General features: G+C 34.5%; 1 protein-coding gene across 6 annotated transcripts; it reads right to left on the reverse strand.

Annotated features, from left to right (window-relative positions):
- Positions 1 to 1,056: 1,056 nt before the first annotated feature.
- Positions 1,057 to 16,344, reverse strand: LOC108320783 (tRNA-specific adenosine deaminase TAD3). Of its 6 annotated transcripts, none has more exons than XM_017552312.2 (10): positions 15,945 to 16,344; positions 10,080 to 10,172; positions 9,940 to 9,991; positions 9,785 to 9,858; positions 9,275 to 9,396; positions 8,261 to 8,343; positions 7,239 to 7,335; positions 2,437 to 2,889; positions 1,685 to 1,797; positions 1,057 to 1,406 (listed from the first exon to the last, which is right to left on the reverse strand). In XM_017552312.2, exons 1-10 carry the CDS (start codon positions 15,961 to 15,963, stop codon positions 1,241 to 1,243), a joined length of 1,272 nt encoding a protein of 423 aa, XP_017407801.1. In that variant the 5' UTR covers positions 15,964 to 16,344; the 3' UTR covers positions 1,057 to 1,240. The 6 variants fall into 6 exon arrangements, with proteins under 6 accessions (XP_017407801.1, XP_017407803.1, XP_017407802.1 ...); XM_017552314.2 differs by lacking the exon at positions 15,945 to 16,344 and adding an exon at positions 10,944 to 11,226 and having other exon boundaries at positions 10,080 to 10,185; XM_017552313.2 differs by lacking the exon at positions 15,945 to 16,344 and adding an exon at positions 10,944 to 11,225.
- Positions 16,345 to 17,298: the final 954 nt, after the last annotated feature.

The following is a 17,298-nucleotide window of genomic DNA, read 5'->3' on the forward strand; positions in this document are numbered from 1 at the left end:
AATTCTAAAATTGAAAAACGAAATTTAATAACAATTAGAAGGAAAAAGATATAACACAACCCTCCAATAAAAAATCAACATCATTAATTATTTTGTTATTAAAGTAGAAAACAAATAAATGAGTAGGAGCAAGAAATTAGGGTGTCGCGAGTTACTGTGTGTGGGTGAGGGAGAGGATGGAGATGAGAAAGAAACAAATTAGATAAGTAAGGAAAATGAATTAGGGTTAAGTGAATGTTTCTAATTTTTTTTTTCAGTTGAAGCTACTCTAAGGATGACAGATAAAATGTTAAAGTAAAAGAGATGAAAAAAAAAGGTTGAGAGGAATGAGAGATGAAAGAGGAGTAAGTAAAGGTTTGGAGGTTTTTTGTTTACTTTTTTAGTTTTGAGATCTTGATCTTAAAATTTATAATTCATAATAGTATTTAATATATATATATATATATATATATATATATATATATATATATATATATATATATATATATATATATATGTGTGTGTGTGTCAATTATTTAAAAGATATACAAGCCAATGATTTCGCATTAGTATAGCAAAAGAATATAGTAATGACTATTCTTTTATGTTGTATATAATTTTAATGTATTATAATTATTATCCCTAAAAATGTAAACTTTAGAAATAAAATTCCTAAATGTAATATTTCAAAAAATAGTTTATAATAATTTAATATTATAATATCAAAATTCGTATTTTGAAATAAGTTATAAACTTTAAGTAAAGTATATTATTTAAATAAAATATATATATTCAAATAAATTATAAAATCAAAAAGTAAAAATCCTTGTATGTAATGAATAATAAATAATAAACATATTATTTAAACAAATGGTGTTTTATCTTAATAAATACCAACTTATATTTTTTATTGCTAGTATTAAACCAAGAATAATTAGCAAAATGGATAGAAAATATCACAAATTTAAAACTAAGATACGTATGCAAGACTAAGAATAGACATGGTCATATTTGCAAAAATAAACATTTTTTTAGTTAAACTGTATTGAAAATTACAAAATTACAAGTACCCGTTCATTCCACAATTTTCATTTTCAACAAATTTCAACTAAGTTTTTTTAGATAAACTGTTCGAAAATTGGAAAAAAGTTTCGTTCGCATTTCTTACTTGTCACTAATATCAGAAAGTTGCCCAAAGAATTAGAAAAAAGTGCCATTCAAAAATCAGAAATAAATAGTCTCTGCAACTTAAACCTGACACTCATGCAAGGCCTTCTTCAGGTAACAAAACGCTGAAAACAGCATAATGATGGTTTAAGCTTTTCTCTCCTTGTAATCTGTGAACACTGCCCAAGGCACCCGCATTAGGATTTGGAAAAGTATAAAATATTCGTCTAATTCTCTGATGGACAAGGGCCATTGCACACCTGACATACAGAGAACAGCAAATTACGGTCAGTATATCAACCACTTTGGAAAATAAGGGCGAATCAGAATTAAAGAATTTCTTCTATTCTACGAATCAATAAGGGGAACTCCCTCATGCCATTCACAAAGAAAGGAGAATCAGAATGCTATTGACAGCCTCTTTTCCAGATATTCCACTTCATTAACGGGAAAGCTAGGCCAATTTACACCTCAAAGGAATTCAGCAAATACATACAAATGATTCAAAGTTATAGAACTATCTTGTCTATAAGCTTACATTGCGCATGGTTCCCAAACAAGATATATGTCATAGCCAGTGCATAAGTACGGTCGCGCTGACTGCTGCCCAGTGGGCTGACTGCAAGCATTCAATTTATCATCATCCTCACCCTGAAACACCATAATTGAACACAAATAAAGCTTTTCACAAAATATACTCAACGGCATAATCAACAGTTATAATCCAGGGAGATGTCATTGCATATCTATTCTATATTTCCAAATTGCCAATGTTGAATTAATGAATTTTGGTGTGAGATGCTTCATTAGGTATGAGCAACTAATTATCACAGGTTTTACCCGGAGCATTATTTGGAAAGTTGTTGCCATGATAATAAACGCACCAAGCAAAGATATGAACAATTAATTATCATGGTTCTACCTTCTTTGCCTTCTGCATAATATATACTCCTAGAAATCGGGCTCAAAAAGACCTAACTATAAAGAACCTAATACGGATCGATTTCTGCTTAAAAATGCCAAATTAAACATATACACCTATCCAAACAGTATTTCAGACTTGATAAAAACCAGGAACACCATGATCTATTAAGGTCACAAGAAAACTCCATAAAGCTTACTAACAGAAAATTAAATAAACTGAAATTAAGAAAATCACACCAGGAGTTTTTAACATCTTTATTGGAATGACGTGGATAACAAAAGAGATGGGTAGCTGCAATTGATTATTAAATTATACACCATCCAGATTCCTTAAATAGACCTAACATCAGGTGTAGGCAAACTTACATTTCCATACACAGTTTTCTGTCTCTTTGCAGGAGAGCTAGTCCAAGAAGCATTCTCACTATCCAATTCCTGATAACTTGCTTCATTGCTCCGCTCGCTGGGAAAAAGGTTTCTGTCCCTGGCAGCAGATGATTCTATAGCTACAATGGCAGCATGTCGCAAAGGGTGCCAATAATATGAACTGTGTGAATGACGTGGTTGCTCAGCCCATTGCCGAGTATATAAACAAGCAGCACCTGTACATGGCTGTTTGAGCAGCCTATTGGAGGAACTGTTTGAATGCAATGGTTCATGGGGATCACATCTACAAGAAATATTGAGATGGGAACAAAATGATTCCGGCTTTCCATTACAGCTGTCATCTATGCAAGAGTTCCAAGAATAAATCTGATCACATGCACTTGAAATGATTTCCTCAGTTGAAGGATCCACTATCACTGCAGCATTGACTAACTAAAACATATCAAATTTAGTATGCAACAGTTGAATTTGAAATTTACTAGTAGTAGGACACTTTAACCAAAGCTAGCCTTTACTAAATCAGCAAAGAATAGAGGGACCAAAGACCAAATTCAAAATAACTCTAGCTATTACACATCAAGTGAAAACTAATCAGGACAAAAGCATCATTTGTTGTTATGAGAAATAAAGAAGATTGGGAGAAAATATCCCTTGTGTGTTTAGACTACACATAGGGTAGTTTATTTATATTGTAAGATATGGGCCAATGCTCTTAATACAGAATAGACTAAGCCCAAATAACAAAGACACACATCTTAACATCTAACACTCCCCCTCAAGCTGGAGCATATAAATCATATGTTCCAAGCTTGTTACAAAGATAATCAATTCTAGGTCCTCGTAAGGACTTAGTGAATATGTCTGCCAACTGGTTGCTTGAGTTAACAAACTCAGTCTTGATATCTCCGAATATGATTTTTTCTCGAATGAAATGACAATCAACTTCAATGTGTTTGGTTCTCTCATGGAAGACAGGGTTAGAGCTAATATGGAGAGCAGCTTGATTATCACATATAAGTATCATGTGAGTGACATCTCCAAATTTCAATTCACTAAGCAATTGTTTAAGCCACACAAGCTCGCAAGTAGCTGATGCCATAGCTCTATATTCTGCTTCTGCACTCGACCTTGCCACAACACTTTGCTTCTTACTTTTCCAAGATATCAAGTTGCTACCAATAGAGACACAATATCCAGAAGTAGACCTCCTATCAAAAGGGGAACCAGCCCAATCAGCATCTGAATAGCAAACGATCTTTGTATCGTTGTTAGGGCCATATAGCAAACCTTTTACAGGTGATCTTTTAATATACTTCAGTATACGAACAACTGCATCCCAATGGTCTTCACATGGGGAGTTTAGAAATTGACTCACCACACTAACTGCGAAGGAAATGTCAGGACGCGTAACAGTAAGATAGTTTAATTTACCAACTAGTCTTCTGTACCGTTCAGGATCTGAGAAAGGCTCCCCCTGATTTGGTAGGAGTTTGATGTTAGGGTCCATAGGTGTCTCAACAGATTTACAATTCATTAACCATGTTTCCTCTAAGATGTCTAACGCATACTTCCTCTGAGATATGACAATACCATCATTGGATTGTGCTACTTCAATACCCAAAAAGTACCGGAGTTTGCCAAGATCTTTGGTTTGAAAATGATGACAAAGGTGTTGTTTCATCTGAGAGATGCCAAGATAGTCGCTTCCTGTGAGAACAATATCATCGACATACACTATTAAATAGATACATCCAGCACTCGAGTGGCGATAGAACACTGAATGATCCGCTTCACTGCGAGACATACCAAATTGTTGAACAACACAACTGAATTTACCAAACCAGGCCCGAGGAGACTGTTTTGGGCCATATAAGGATTTGCGAAGACGACATACCAATCCAGATGACTCCCCCTGAGCAACAAAGCCAGGCGATTGCTCCATATAAATTTCTTCCTGCAAATCACCATTGAGAAAAGCATTTTTGACATCAAGTTGGTAAAGAGGCCATTGTCGAAGAGCGGCCATGGCAATGAAAAGGCGAACAGAGGTCATTTTTGCCACTGGAGAAAAAGTATCACCATAATCCAAACCAAAAATCTGTGTAGCCTTTGGCAACCAGTCGAGCTTTCAGACGATCAATGGTGCCATCAGGACCAACCTTGATAGCATACACCCACCTGCAACCAACAACAGACTTTCCAGATGGTAATTGGACAAGCTCCCAAGTTCCACTTTCCTGTAAAGCACTTAATTCATCCATCATAGCTTGACGCCAACCAGGATGAGTTAAGGCATCACCCACAGATTTGGGAATTGACACAGAAGAAATGGATGAGAGACAAGTATAAAAAGATGGAGATAATCTGTGGTAATTAAGAACAGTATAATGGGGGGAAGGGTTACGGGTAGAGCGTATACCTTTACGGAGGGCAATAGGCAAGTCAGACTCAGTTGCTGGAGCCGGAGGAGACACATGAGGCGGCACCGAAAGTGAGTCATGAGGGAGACAATTACGGCGACTATAAACCTGAAGGGGTGGAGGTGAAGGATGATCCTGTGGTGAATGAGAGTCTAAAGAAGGAGAAGACAAAATGGGTGGAGCATCACCAGGAGGATCACAGATAAGAGGAATATCAACAGTAACAGGGAGAGGTACAGAACTAGAAGATAGATGTGAAAAGTAAAAAGAAGACTCATCAAAAGTGACATCAGCAGAGATAAAATGACGATTGAGGGAAGGGGAAAAACACTTATAGCCCTTTTGTGACCGTGGAAATCCTAAGAAGACACATTTGTGAGACCTAGGAGACAACTTATCAAGACCAGGACTAAAATCATGAACAAAACATGTAGACCCAAAAACTCGAAGAGGTAATGGATGCAGAGGGTCTTGAGGAAATAAGATAGAATGAGGGATTTTGTTCTCTAGGACGGAAGATGGCATGCGGTTGATAAGATAACATGCCGTGAGAACAGCATCACCCCAAAAACATGAGGGTACTTGACCATGAATGAGAAGAGTACGAGTTGTTTCAATAAGGTGTCTATTCTTGCGCTCAGCCACCCTATTTTGTTGAGGGGTATAAGCACATGAGGTTTGGTGAAGAATGCCATGAGAAGCCATAAAATGTTTAAACTGTTGAGATAGGTATTCACGGCCATTATCACTGCGTAAAGTGCGAATAGAAACCCCAAACTGAGTTTTTATTTCATTGAAAAAGGTTTGAAAAATAGAAAACAACTCAGAACGATTCTTCATGAGAAACAACCAAGTACATCTGGAATAGTCATCAATAAAGGTAACAAAATACTGAAATCCTAAAGTTGACTTAACACGACTAGGTCCCCAAATATCAGAATGAACCAATGAAAAGGGGGATGACGCTCGTTGTGAAACACTACGAGGAAAGGAACTACGAGTATGTTTACCTAACTGACAAGACTCACACGACAAACTTGATAATTTGGACAGACTCGGAACAAGTTGCTGCAGTTTGGCAAGACTGGGATGACCTAACTGAGCATGAAGAAGGGATGGTGACTCCATGATTACGCCAGCATGTGGAGAAGGGCTGAGATGATATAGGCCATGAGACTCACATCCTGTGCCAATCATGTGTTTCGAACTCCGGTCCTGCAACCAAACAAAATATTTGGTAAAAGAAATAACACAATTAAGGGAACGAGTTAGACGACTTACGGACAATAAGTTAAACGGAGACCCAGGGACATAAAGTACATTATCAATGGATATGGATGGAAAAATATGAACAGTACCAATACCATGAGATGAGACTCTAGACCCATCAGCCATCGTTACCGAGGGTAAATTAACCGGACATGACAAGGAAGAAAACAAGGACTTGTTACCAGTGATATGATCGATGGCGCCTGAGTCAAGGACCCAAGATCCGAGAGAGTGAGTCAGACCAACAAAAGGAGTACCTGTGCGTGTAATAGAAGCAGATGTAGTGGAACTAGAGTGCTGACGGTCCTCATACCATCTGAGAAATTCCTGAAAGAGTAAAGGGTTATTTATGGGATTTGATGTAGGATGGTCTGCAGACAGTGACGGGAGAGGTGGATCAGAATTAGCCATTGCTATAGGTCGAGGAGGATGTCCATGAAGCGCATAACATCTATCAATTTTGTGGCCTAGCTTGCCACAGTGGTCACATTTTGGACGTCCTTTACCTGATTGGCGAGACTGACTCTGATCATCAAGTTGGGCAGCCATGGAGAGGGAGAAACCCTAAAAATTCAAAGTGCTCTGATTGACGCAACGACCACAGATCCAGAAAGAGGGCGAGGAGGCGATCACGGCGGTGCTGATCGGCGGTGGAAAGCTCCGGCGACGCGCCGGCACGCGCGGCGGCGCGTGAGAGGTCCGATCGCCGCGATCTTCGTACGACGGTGGTCGCCCGGCCGAGACGCTTCCGATGGTGTGGTCGCCGGTCGATTCTGGAACTCCGGCAACGGCGGCGACGGTGGCGACGGCAGCGGCGACGACTGCGACAACAGCAGCAGTGATGGGTGCCGGAGACCGTGGAGTTGACTGGAACTATTCCTGTGCTCTAGATATCATATGAGAAATAAAGAAGATTGGGAGAAAATATCCCTTGTGTGTTTAGACTACACATAGGGTAGTTTATTTATATTGTAAGATATGGGCCAATGCCCTTAATACAGAATAGACTAAGCCCAAATAACAAAGACACACATCTTAACATCTAACAGTTGTTGACAAATTGTTTGAAAAAGAAAAATTTTGCACACTTACCAAGCCGTTAGATTTTGCTAACTCAACAGCCGATTGCATAAACTTCAAAACTGATTGTGAGTCCTCCTCGCTAAATCCAGTAATGCCATCAATGTTGCTGTAGTTGATTACAGATGTCAAAGCCAACATGCAAAGACAACTACTACCATAAAAGAGAAGGTTTTTTTTCTCATCCAGTGAGATTATTGACTAAATAGGAACCCAATAGAATGTTGAGACTCGAGATATGCAACCCATTTTATCAACAAGATTTCACTCCCCCCTCCCCAAAACAAACAGCATGTGCTGATGTGTTTGGTAGGAGTTTGATGATTATCATAATTTTTCCCGTATCCAACAAATATAACACTAGAATATCTCAATGCACCAAAGGGTTCTAAAAATCCAGCATACTTCCTCCAAAATCTAAGCAGTCCAAAATTTCAAAAACCCTGTTTTGGCCTTTCACAGTCAATACATAAACACCCCAGTTTTTACCCATAATATATACATCAGATACTATAACTACAAGAAATATGAATAAAATGCAAAAATGTCTAGGTTATGTACGAAAACTAAAAGTAAAAATTACAGAGTGGATGTTATAAACACACGGATGCTTGTGTCACTTTATAGTTTTCACCTAGGAAGAGCCGTTAATTATAACTAATGTATACTGAACCAATTGTACATAATTGGTAACGTGTGGAGTTCAGAGATATAAATATTAATTGGTAACGTGTCAAGGTTAAATTCCTTTTAAAAATCGCTTGTGCGCATTTACTGCCTAACAACATAGAACCAAACATACGAATATCTGAGCCTCTTGCAAATCAGTTCATCAAGTTGAAGAATGTTTTCCATGGAATTTTCATTTAACAAGGATCACCAAGTTCTCCGGATAAAAGATTCCACATATATACTACTTGACTTGCATACTCTCAAACTAAACCTAAAAGTTTGTGAATTTGTACAAGAAAGCAATGCCATTGCAAACAGTATAAATAAGCAAATAAATAAAGGGACAGTGAAACAAAACTTACTATGTCCTTGGGTGATATGATGTTGGCCAAAATTTGCATTGTTCTTGCCACTCTTCTTTTGATGTTGCAACATATTTGCAGACCTATGTTAATCACATCCAAATTTAATGCACACAAGAACTTATGCAAACACAATAAGACCAAGATTTCTAGAATTCTAACCAGAATAAACCATAATTTCAATAATCTTAGTCTTCATTAATAGTGGACCCTCAAATGATGGCCATTTAACTGATACAGTCCTAGATATCTGTATACGTCACTTAATCAACATAGAAAACTAAACTCCACTCGTAAATAGACCAATGATTTCCAGCACTAAGGTTCTGTTATTTCTTTTAAACGTAATCATTTACCCTATGTTTTTGTTTTGCCCTATGGTAAAAGTCATTTTGAAAAAATTGATTTGTTATTGGCTATGAATTATAATATTCCATTAGTGAGTTCGAATTGGTTGTTTGGTTGGAAACGTAAAATTAATTTTAGGGTGCAGATAATAATTTCTGGGTAACACCACATCCAGCACCAAAATTTGATACTGACTGATGGAAAAGTTAAAAATTTTCAGTTCACCCAAATCCAATTCTGCTCCCCCCGGAAATAAATTTGGAAGCTAACAAAAAACTAAATAGAATTTGGAAGCTAACAAAAATCTATTCTAATCACTGCAACCCAATTCTTATAAACACTGCGGATAAAACAAACAGGTACTTAGTGAGCTTTAGAAGACAAAAAAATGTTGGTGTCGTAAGATTATAATTCAATAATAAATGCAGAACCGTGAGTGAACATATGGAATTATTTCACATAAAAGCTACTGTACAATTACAAGAATCAAACCAAAACAAGACAAAACTTTTCATGATTGTTTATATTATCTATCAATATAAAGATATAAATAGATATGATAAGTTCATCCTATGTATTTCATCTTATATTTTCCTGAGGCCAAACCATAATATATGAATGCATTAACTAGAGAACAAAGAAATACCAAAACAAACAAAGACCCACTTTTGTGATAAAAGGACTCAACTGATAGGAACTAATCAACTCCTGAAGATGGGGTGGCATACTATCCAGCTGATCGTTGCCTTCAGAGGCCAAGCACAAGATCACCAATAGCTGTATTTCTCCTGTCAAACATTCCCCATGTCAAACTATCCAACTGAGCAACTAAGTTCTACCTCCTAAGGGCACATGTATGTATCTTCTTGTTTCTAAAGCAGTTTGTATGAGTTTTTCTTTTTAAGAATTATTTTTAATAACTATAAAATTTATAAAATATAAGTGTTTTAAAAACAACCCAAAAAAAATACTTTAATATTTTTTCTATAAAGCAGAATTCATAACTTCAGAAGAAAACTATAAATCAAAAAATTATTTTTTTAAGCTGAAGCAAAAGCAACATTCTAAGTTTACATTTTCTTAAAAAAGAAAAAAAGGAAAAGACAACTTTTCCTAGCACATAATGTTGTGGGTTGGAAAGGGGGAATCAGAGTTTCTACAATGATATCCATTCACCTCCTTCAAGAACTTTCTTTTGAATTCGTTTCACGTGACGGAGATCATCTAGCGGTGCTATCTGATTCAAACGCCTAACAAGAAATTCAAGTAACTTCCATTTATCAGCACACTAAACTGAAGTAAAGACATCAAGATTTCGGTGGGGAGCTAACCTCACAATTTGGTTGGCATGCTTAGGGTTGATGGCAGAAGCAAAAACACTCTCTGTACAGAAACAAACAAAATGACTGTTTCAATTCAGTGAATCCCAAAAAAAAAAAAAAATCCAACTGATGGGTTTTGATAAAGTGACCAGTGGGTTGGTGGTGAAGGTCATACGGCAGCTTGTCCGGGATGTGAACAATCAAGCAGTTATTCATCATTCTCTGCCCTTGTTCTGCTTCCCCTGGAACGTAAAGCTGAATGGAGTTAACAGGTAGGTTGGATCACCATAGGTTGTCAAAATTCAGTCCACATAGGGTTGGCTCACCATTGTAGCAAGCCCAAATATATTCAACATGGTTAAGTCACCACATATGATTGGTTTAACAAGTTGACTCCCACAATCAAAGAAAAGAATACAAAAAGTTAACTAATAAAAGTACAAAAAATAGAACACATTAGTGTACAAAATATAAAGCCAATCAATCTTTAACCATCAATATTATGCTAGAAATTTGACAAATTGAATATTTAAATTATGGTAAGGTCTGAAGGAAATGAAATCAGCACAAAAAGTAGTTTGGTGTCATAAGTATGAAGAAAGAAATGAAAGACAGAATAATGGAAATTTCCCGTAGACTAGCAGACTAGACGATTATACTGTGCAACTTTGACAAAGTTTACTAAAATGAACAAAGTTGATGTAGTAAAAATGTTCATTGAACTGCATAGACATAGTGTCATTTTCAATAATGTTTCTTTATGATTATAATATAATTATCAAACTCGCATGTTAACTCGTAAGCTCGAGCTTACGTTCCCACACCCATTGCCCGAGTTGACTCGGAAGAAACATCGTTTTTGAAGCAGGGTCGGTAGGCTTTGTGTGAACTCGGTGAGCTCGGCCAAAACTCGCGAGCATGCAATCGAGTTGGCGAGTCCGGAGGAGTTTTCTTTTTAATTCAAAATGACGGCATTGATCGTCGTTTATTGTGCGAAAAAAAAAAAAACTCACTGCGATTAGGTTCGTTCTTCTCCTCCACCTCGCAGATTAGGGTTCGCTGTTTTGGTCTCTATTGGCTGCGCCGAGTCATTCTCCTCTCCGATAATGCCAAACTCACCGTCGTTTCGCTGCGTGGTGGTGCGTCGTGCTCTCTGGTCGCGATGCTCTCTGCTCACGATTCTCTCTGTTCGCGGTTCTCTCTGCTCGCGTGGTGTTCTTGCTCTTCTCTGGTGCGATTCTTTAGCTATGTAAAATTATTTTTTGTTAACTGTAATTGCTCTTCTAAGCTTGGGTGGTGTTTTTCAAATTTTTTTTAATTATAGGAAATTTAATAATTATATAATGTTTTTCTAATTTTGTAATTGAAAAATGAAATTAGAGAATAATTAAAGGTTGTCTGGGATTGGATACAATTTGAAGCCAGTCCATGGACATTCTCGTGTTAATATTTATGTAAACTTATTTATTTAGTATTATAAACTTATTTTTACTTAATTATATTATTGAAATATCAAATTAATAAGTTACTTGAATATTTTTTTTACATGAATGATGTCAAGATAACATAAAATTATATATTCTAGAGATGCTAAAGAATCTCTTATAATATCTTCTACCATGACAATTAACTTGATATATTATCAAGTATCTTAACATGAAATTTAATTGCAAAATTTGGCTATGTAGTATATGATATAAAAGTACCACTTATTTTTGTGATAATAATTCCAATTTTCAACAATAATATATAGATCATATTTTCACTTAATATATCTTTTTAAAGACTTTAGAAGTGAAATTTAGGAATGGAAATCAAGTGACGCAAACTCGAGTGTGGTAACCTTATATCTCAACATTAAAGTGTCATAAGTCATGCGTTGGCATTGACATTAATAATATCTAATGGTCATTTTTCAAAAAAGTTACTTGTGTTTATGCCTTTTTTTCTTCTACTTGTCGTTTTATGAAGCTTAAAACAACTATACCATAGATACTAAATCAAACACCAGTTATCCCGTAGGAACAAAAATAAAATGACAAGAGAGACAAACAAGTTGGATGAACTAAATTTGTGGTGATTTAAGTTCCAACTGCATAATACGCAATACACATAAATTATAGGTTAGTGTCACTAAAACACAATAAAGTTTAAAAAAAAATCTCATAAAGTCTTAGTTTTCACTATCGTGAATTTCAGTGTTATTGAACTTGAAAGTTAAAATAGTATAAAAAGAGCTACATAGAACTTTATAGAAATATAAAACTAAAAAAAAAAGATAAAATCTATTTCTAACTTATTCAAGTATAAAAAACTAATAAAATATATTTTTACTAGTACTCCCTCTCAAGTTGAATGATAAATATCACAAAGGTCCGACTTGAAAACAAAAATGTCAAAACGATGTGTGATAAAGGAGTTCGGTGAAGATATCATCAAGTTGGTTCGAAAAAGAGACAAGGAAGCAAATAAATTATTCCTTGTTGAAGTTTCTCACAAATGAGATGGCAATCGATCTCAGTATGTTTGGTGCATCATGAAACATCCTTATAAGCAAGGTAAATAGCAGAATGATTATCATAATATACATCGATAAGATCCAAATGAACGTGTAGGTTACAAAAGAGATAATGCAGCCACTGGACTTCACAAGTTAAGCTAGCCAAGGCTTGGTGCTCAACTTTAGAGGAGGAATGAGAAATGGTAGATTGCTTCTTGAATTTTCATTAAATTAAGAAAGATCCAAAGAAAACACAAAACCCAGTAAGTGACTAACAAAAATCTAAACAACAAACCCAATCTGAATCAGCAGAGGTAGAAAGGCAAAATTTAGAACAAGCAGAGAAAAATAAACCTGAAGCAAGAGAACCTTTCAAATGATGGAGAACCTGAAGTGTAGCTTTATAATAAGTGTCAAGCGGATTAGACTTATACTGACTTAATTGTTGAACAGAAAAAACAATATTAAGTCACGTGATGATAATATATAAGAGTTTACCAACCAATCGTCTATATCTAGCAAGATCAAATAGAGGTTAGTCGTTAGTAGCTTGCAGTATGACAAAGGGATCAAAAGGAGAAGAAACAGGTTTGGAACCAAGTAACTCGTTGTCATCAAGGAGTTCAAGAGCATATTTGCATTGACTCATGTATGCTAGACTTTAATCTTATAATTTCAAGTCCTAGAAAATAACGCAATGGACCAATATCTTTGATTTTAAACTTGGTGTCTAAGACTTGCTTGAGAGGTTGAATATCAACTAAATCATTGTCAATAAGAACAAGATCATCAACATAAACTAACAAGGCAGTAAAAGAGTTAGCACAAGATTTTATAAACAAAGTTGGATCAACTAAAGATTGGTTGTAATTAAGAGACAGAAAAGAGGTAGATAAAACATTATGCCATTGCTTGTTGGCTTGCTTAAGGCCATAAAGGGATTTGTGCAAGCGGTAGACTTAAGAAGAACCAGGAGGAAGTAAACCAAGTAGAGGGAGCATATAGACCTCTTTATGTAATTCCCCATCAAGGAAAGCCTTATTGATGTCAAGTGGCTCTAATTTCTATCTTTTAACAGCTACAATGGCTAAAAGAAAATGGTAATTTTGCAATCGGGGAGAAGATATAAAAAAGAAATCAACATCTTCTAACTAAGTATAACCCTTGGCAACTGGGCATGCATTATAACGTTCAATAGTGTCATCAACATGATATTTTACCTTGTAGACCCACTTATAACCAATAGGGCTTTTACCTTTGGGAAGCTCAACAAGAGACCAAGTGTTATTTTGCTGCAAAGCTTGTAACTCAACATTCATAACCTTGTTCCAGCAATCTAGTTTTGATGCTTGGTGAAAAGCTTTAGGTTTAGAAACAACAGTGACAGAAAGACAATCTTTTTTATAGGAAGTATTGCAATGTTTATAACTAAGAACAACAGATAAGGGATAAGCACAATTACCTTCAGAAAGATTACTAGAATAGTTAGAAACCAGTGTAAAGTGACAATGAAAATAAGATATGAAAGTCAGTGGCGAAGTCTAGTAAAGTGTCTAATGGGCTGAAGGAATCATTGTTGTATGGATTGAAGTGACAATAGGATTTAGAGTTTAGGGTTAAAGCATACCATTGTATGCCTTTTCTATAGCCCAAGGAAACAGTTTTGTGTGCTTTAGATTGAAACTTAGTTCTATGAAATTAAAGAGTATTGGCATATTGTTAAACTGCCTTTTAGTCGCCTAAGCCAGAACAAAGTCTGGTCCCCACTAATGTAGCATAGGGATGACCAAAATATCAATCCTAGGACTCAACAAAGTTAAGATTAAAGTGTAGAGTTAGATCTTGTATTTATTTACTAACTACTATCTACTAATGCAAGGTGGGGACATTTAAAATGAATGAAACTAAAATAAAAGAATTGAAACTAGTCTAAATTAAAATCTGTTTAAAAGAATAGAGAAATTGAAATGCAATAAAAGAAAAGAAAATAACAGTCTAAACTACTCAAACCAGAATTAAAACCTAATTACTATAACTTCCTACAACTGAAATAGAACATATATGATACAATCTAAACAGAAATTAAATGCCAAAAAAATAGGGAAAGAAAATCTTTGAAACAGAAATGCAGAACAGAATCGAAACCTAAGTCTAAAAGAATGCATTAACAATCAAGAGATACTCCTAAACTAAGCATCAAATCTGAAGTAGAATGTAAAACATAAAACCTAAAATGAATCATCAAATCCTACTATAAACAGAAGTAATCAAGAACAATCATGCCAGTACTCTCAACTAAAACTGAAATCAAATGAACAAACACCTAAACTAATAAGTAGAAACATATTTGTTGATTGGACTCATGAATAAGAATCAAAAGTGCCAAGATTAGTGTAGAAAAGTAGTCATTTACCACTCAGAAAGACATCCTGTATAGTCATACCCACTGTGTGGTATTTAAGTTCCAAATCATAACTTAGATTGTGTAAATGTCTACCTATTATACCAAATCACAGCAAATTCAACTCCTGATTCAAGTTTCTAACCAATACCAGATCTAAATGCAATTAAAACCTACAATCTACTCTAAACATACAAAATCCTAATTAAAATGAACTGACAAAAGCAAAAATATGATTTACAATATTTTTCTTTCATTGGACTCATCTCCAACTCAAGAAGACATCTTGGTAAGGCATGCTCACTGTGGAGTCATGTAATTCCCAAAAGAATTTCAACTATGTGGAGTTACAGAGTCCAAATCATAGCTTTTACAAAACACAACTAGAAATAATAGAAAGAAAAGAATAGAAACATATATTTGAATGAATCTTTATGCATTGGACTCATCTCTAACTCACGTCTCGAAAATTTATGCTCACTGTGGAGTCAATTAATTCCAGAAAGGAATCACAGAATGCAGAGTTTTAGAATCCAAATCAGATTTTTCAAAGCAAATAAATTGCAGAAATCAAAAGCAGAATTGAAGTCATAGGTGAAATGCACATTGAATTGAATATAAGAGTGTTACGAATTCTGAGGAAGACATCCTGTTAATGTGAATCCCACTACGGGTATTCTAGGTCATATTTCAGAACCTAATTTGATTCTTTTCCACTCATTTGTCCAACCAATGTTCATTTGCCTATTCATTAATCAAAAATTGACAATCAAATGCAAGGAAGCAGAACTGAAATCATAAACCAGAACCAAAATAAAAGCATTGAAATTGAAATTTTATTGAAAGTAAAATGAAAGACACAAAAATCTGTACCAGAAACTGCCAAAAGAGAACCGCGGATTGTCACTGATCCTTGATCCTCTTCAACAAGATCCAGAATCAGAGAATTCTAAACTAAGAAAGCGATAAACCTAGGCTACTCTTTATTCTACTCTATCTCTATGCAAAACTGTAAAAGAGTCTCTCTGTGAAAGTAAAAGTGTATCTGTACATGGCAAAACCCCCTTTATATAGGATTGAAAACGAAAGAGAAGAAAAATGGGAGATGGGAACCTTGCTTGCTACGCTTCATAGTCGGACGCTTCTCCCTTTCTTTTGATCTACATCCCTCCGATCATCTTTACTTCCTTGTTATCGATTCAAGCTCCTCCACACGTGCACCGGTCTGTCAACCTCACTCCAAGTAAGTGGCACCAAGGAGCTCCTTTCTTCTCTCTAGAACTCTGCTCAAGCTTCAACTGGAGATTCTTCTTTCTTTTCGCTCGCGCAAGCCCTAGCCCTCAAGGGATTAGCTTTTCTCTCTTTTCCAAAATGAATATCTCGAGCATTTTTCAAATGAAAAGCAAGGGAGGAGACCCTAAGGCACCAGCAGCAAAACGACTCGGAGAGTTCTGCCTCCACCACCACCAACCAACTGCTTCTTACATTCTATATCTAATTTGTAATTGTTATAAAATGGATGTTCCATCTTTAATGATACTAATTTGGCCTTGTTATAAAACGATCCGTTCCACTTTCAAATTGACATCAGTAAAATGGTGTTTACCTCGGTTCACATATTTTATATTTTAGTTTATTATTTTTATTTAAAAAAACTTTAATATCGTACCTCCTTTAATAGATTTTTTAAAAATATTTTATTTATTATTTAAATAATAATACATAAATTAAATTAATAATTATTATTTTATTAAATAAAATAAAATTAATTTATAAATAATTAAATAATAATTTTAAAAAAATTAAATAATATTTATATATTAATTTAAAATATAAAAAATTAAAAAACTATAAAAAAAACTTCAAACAGATGTAACAAATCCATTTAGTAGATTTATAACAAATATTTTAATTATTATTTAAACAATAATACATAAATTAAATTAATAATAATTATTTTATTAAATAAAATAAAATTAATTTAAAAATAATTAAATAATAATATTAAAATAATTAAATAATATTTATATATTAATTTAAAATATAAAAAATTAAAAAAACTAAAAACTAAAAAAAAATAAAAAAATTTCAACGGATCTTGCCACATCCAGGGATGTGACACATCCGTTTTAATACATTTATAAAAAAATATTTTAATTATTATTTAAATAATAATACATAAATTAAATTAATAATAATTGTTTTATTAAATAAAATAAAATTAATTTATAAATAATTAAGTAATAATTTTAAAAAAATGAAATAATATTTATATATTAATTTAAAATATAATAAATTAAAAAACTAAAAAAAAAAAAAACTCAACGGATGTGTCACATCCGTTAACGGATATGGCACATCCGTTGAAGAATTTTTTCTTTAACTGATGTTGACATCTGTTGAAGAAAAGAGGTGGGATGTAGGATATTTTAAAATATAAAGGATAGTTTTAAAATTTAAAAAATAA

Source organism: Vigna angularis, chromosome 11, assembly GCF_016808095.1.
Source record: "Vigna angularis cultivar LongXiaoDou No.4 chromosome 11, ASM1680809v1, whole genome shotgun sequence".
Lineage (NCBI taxonomy): Eukaryota > Viridiplantae > Streptophyta > Magnoliopsida > Fabales > Fabaceae > Vigna > Vigna angularis.

Bases quoted from the DNA above. Each gene is read 5' to 3' on its own strand.
- LOC108320783 (XM_017552312.2), bottom strand. The intron at 9,859-9,939 runs GTTAGCTCCCCA...ATTTCTTGTTAG, and splicing joins CATGCCAACCAAATTGTGAG to GCGTTTGAATCAGATAGCAC. The intron at 2,890-7,238 runs GTAAGTGTGCAA...GATATGTTTTAG, and splicing joins TAGCAAAATCTAACGGCTTG to TTAGTCAATGCTGCAGTGAT.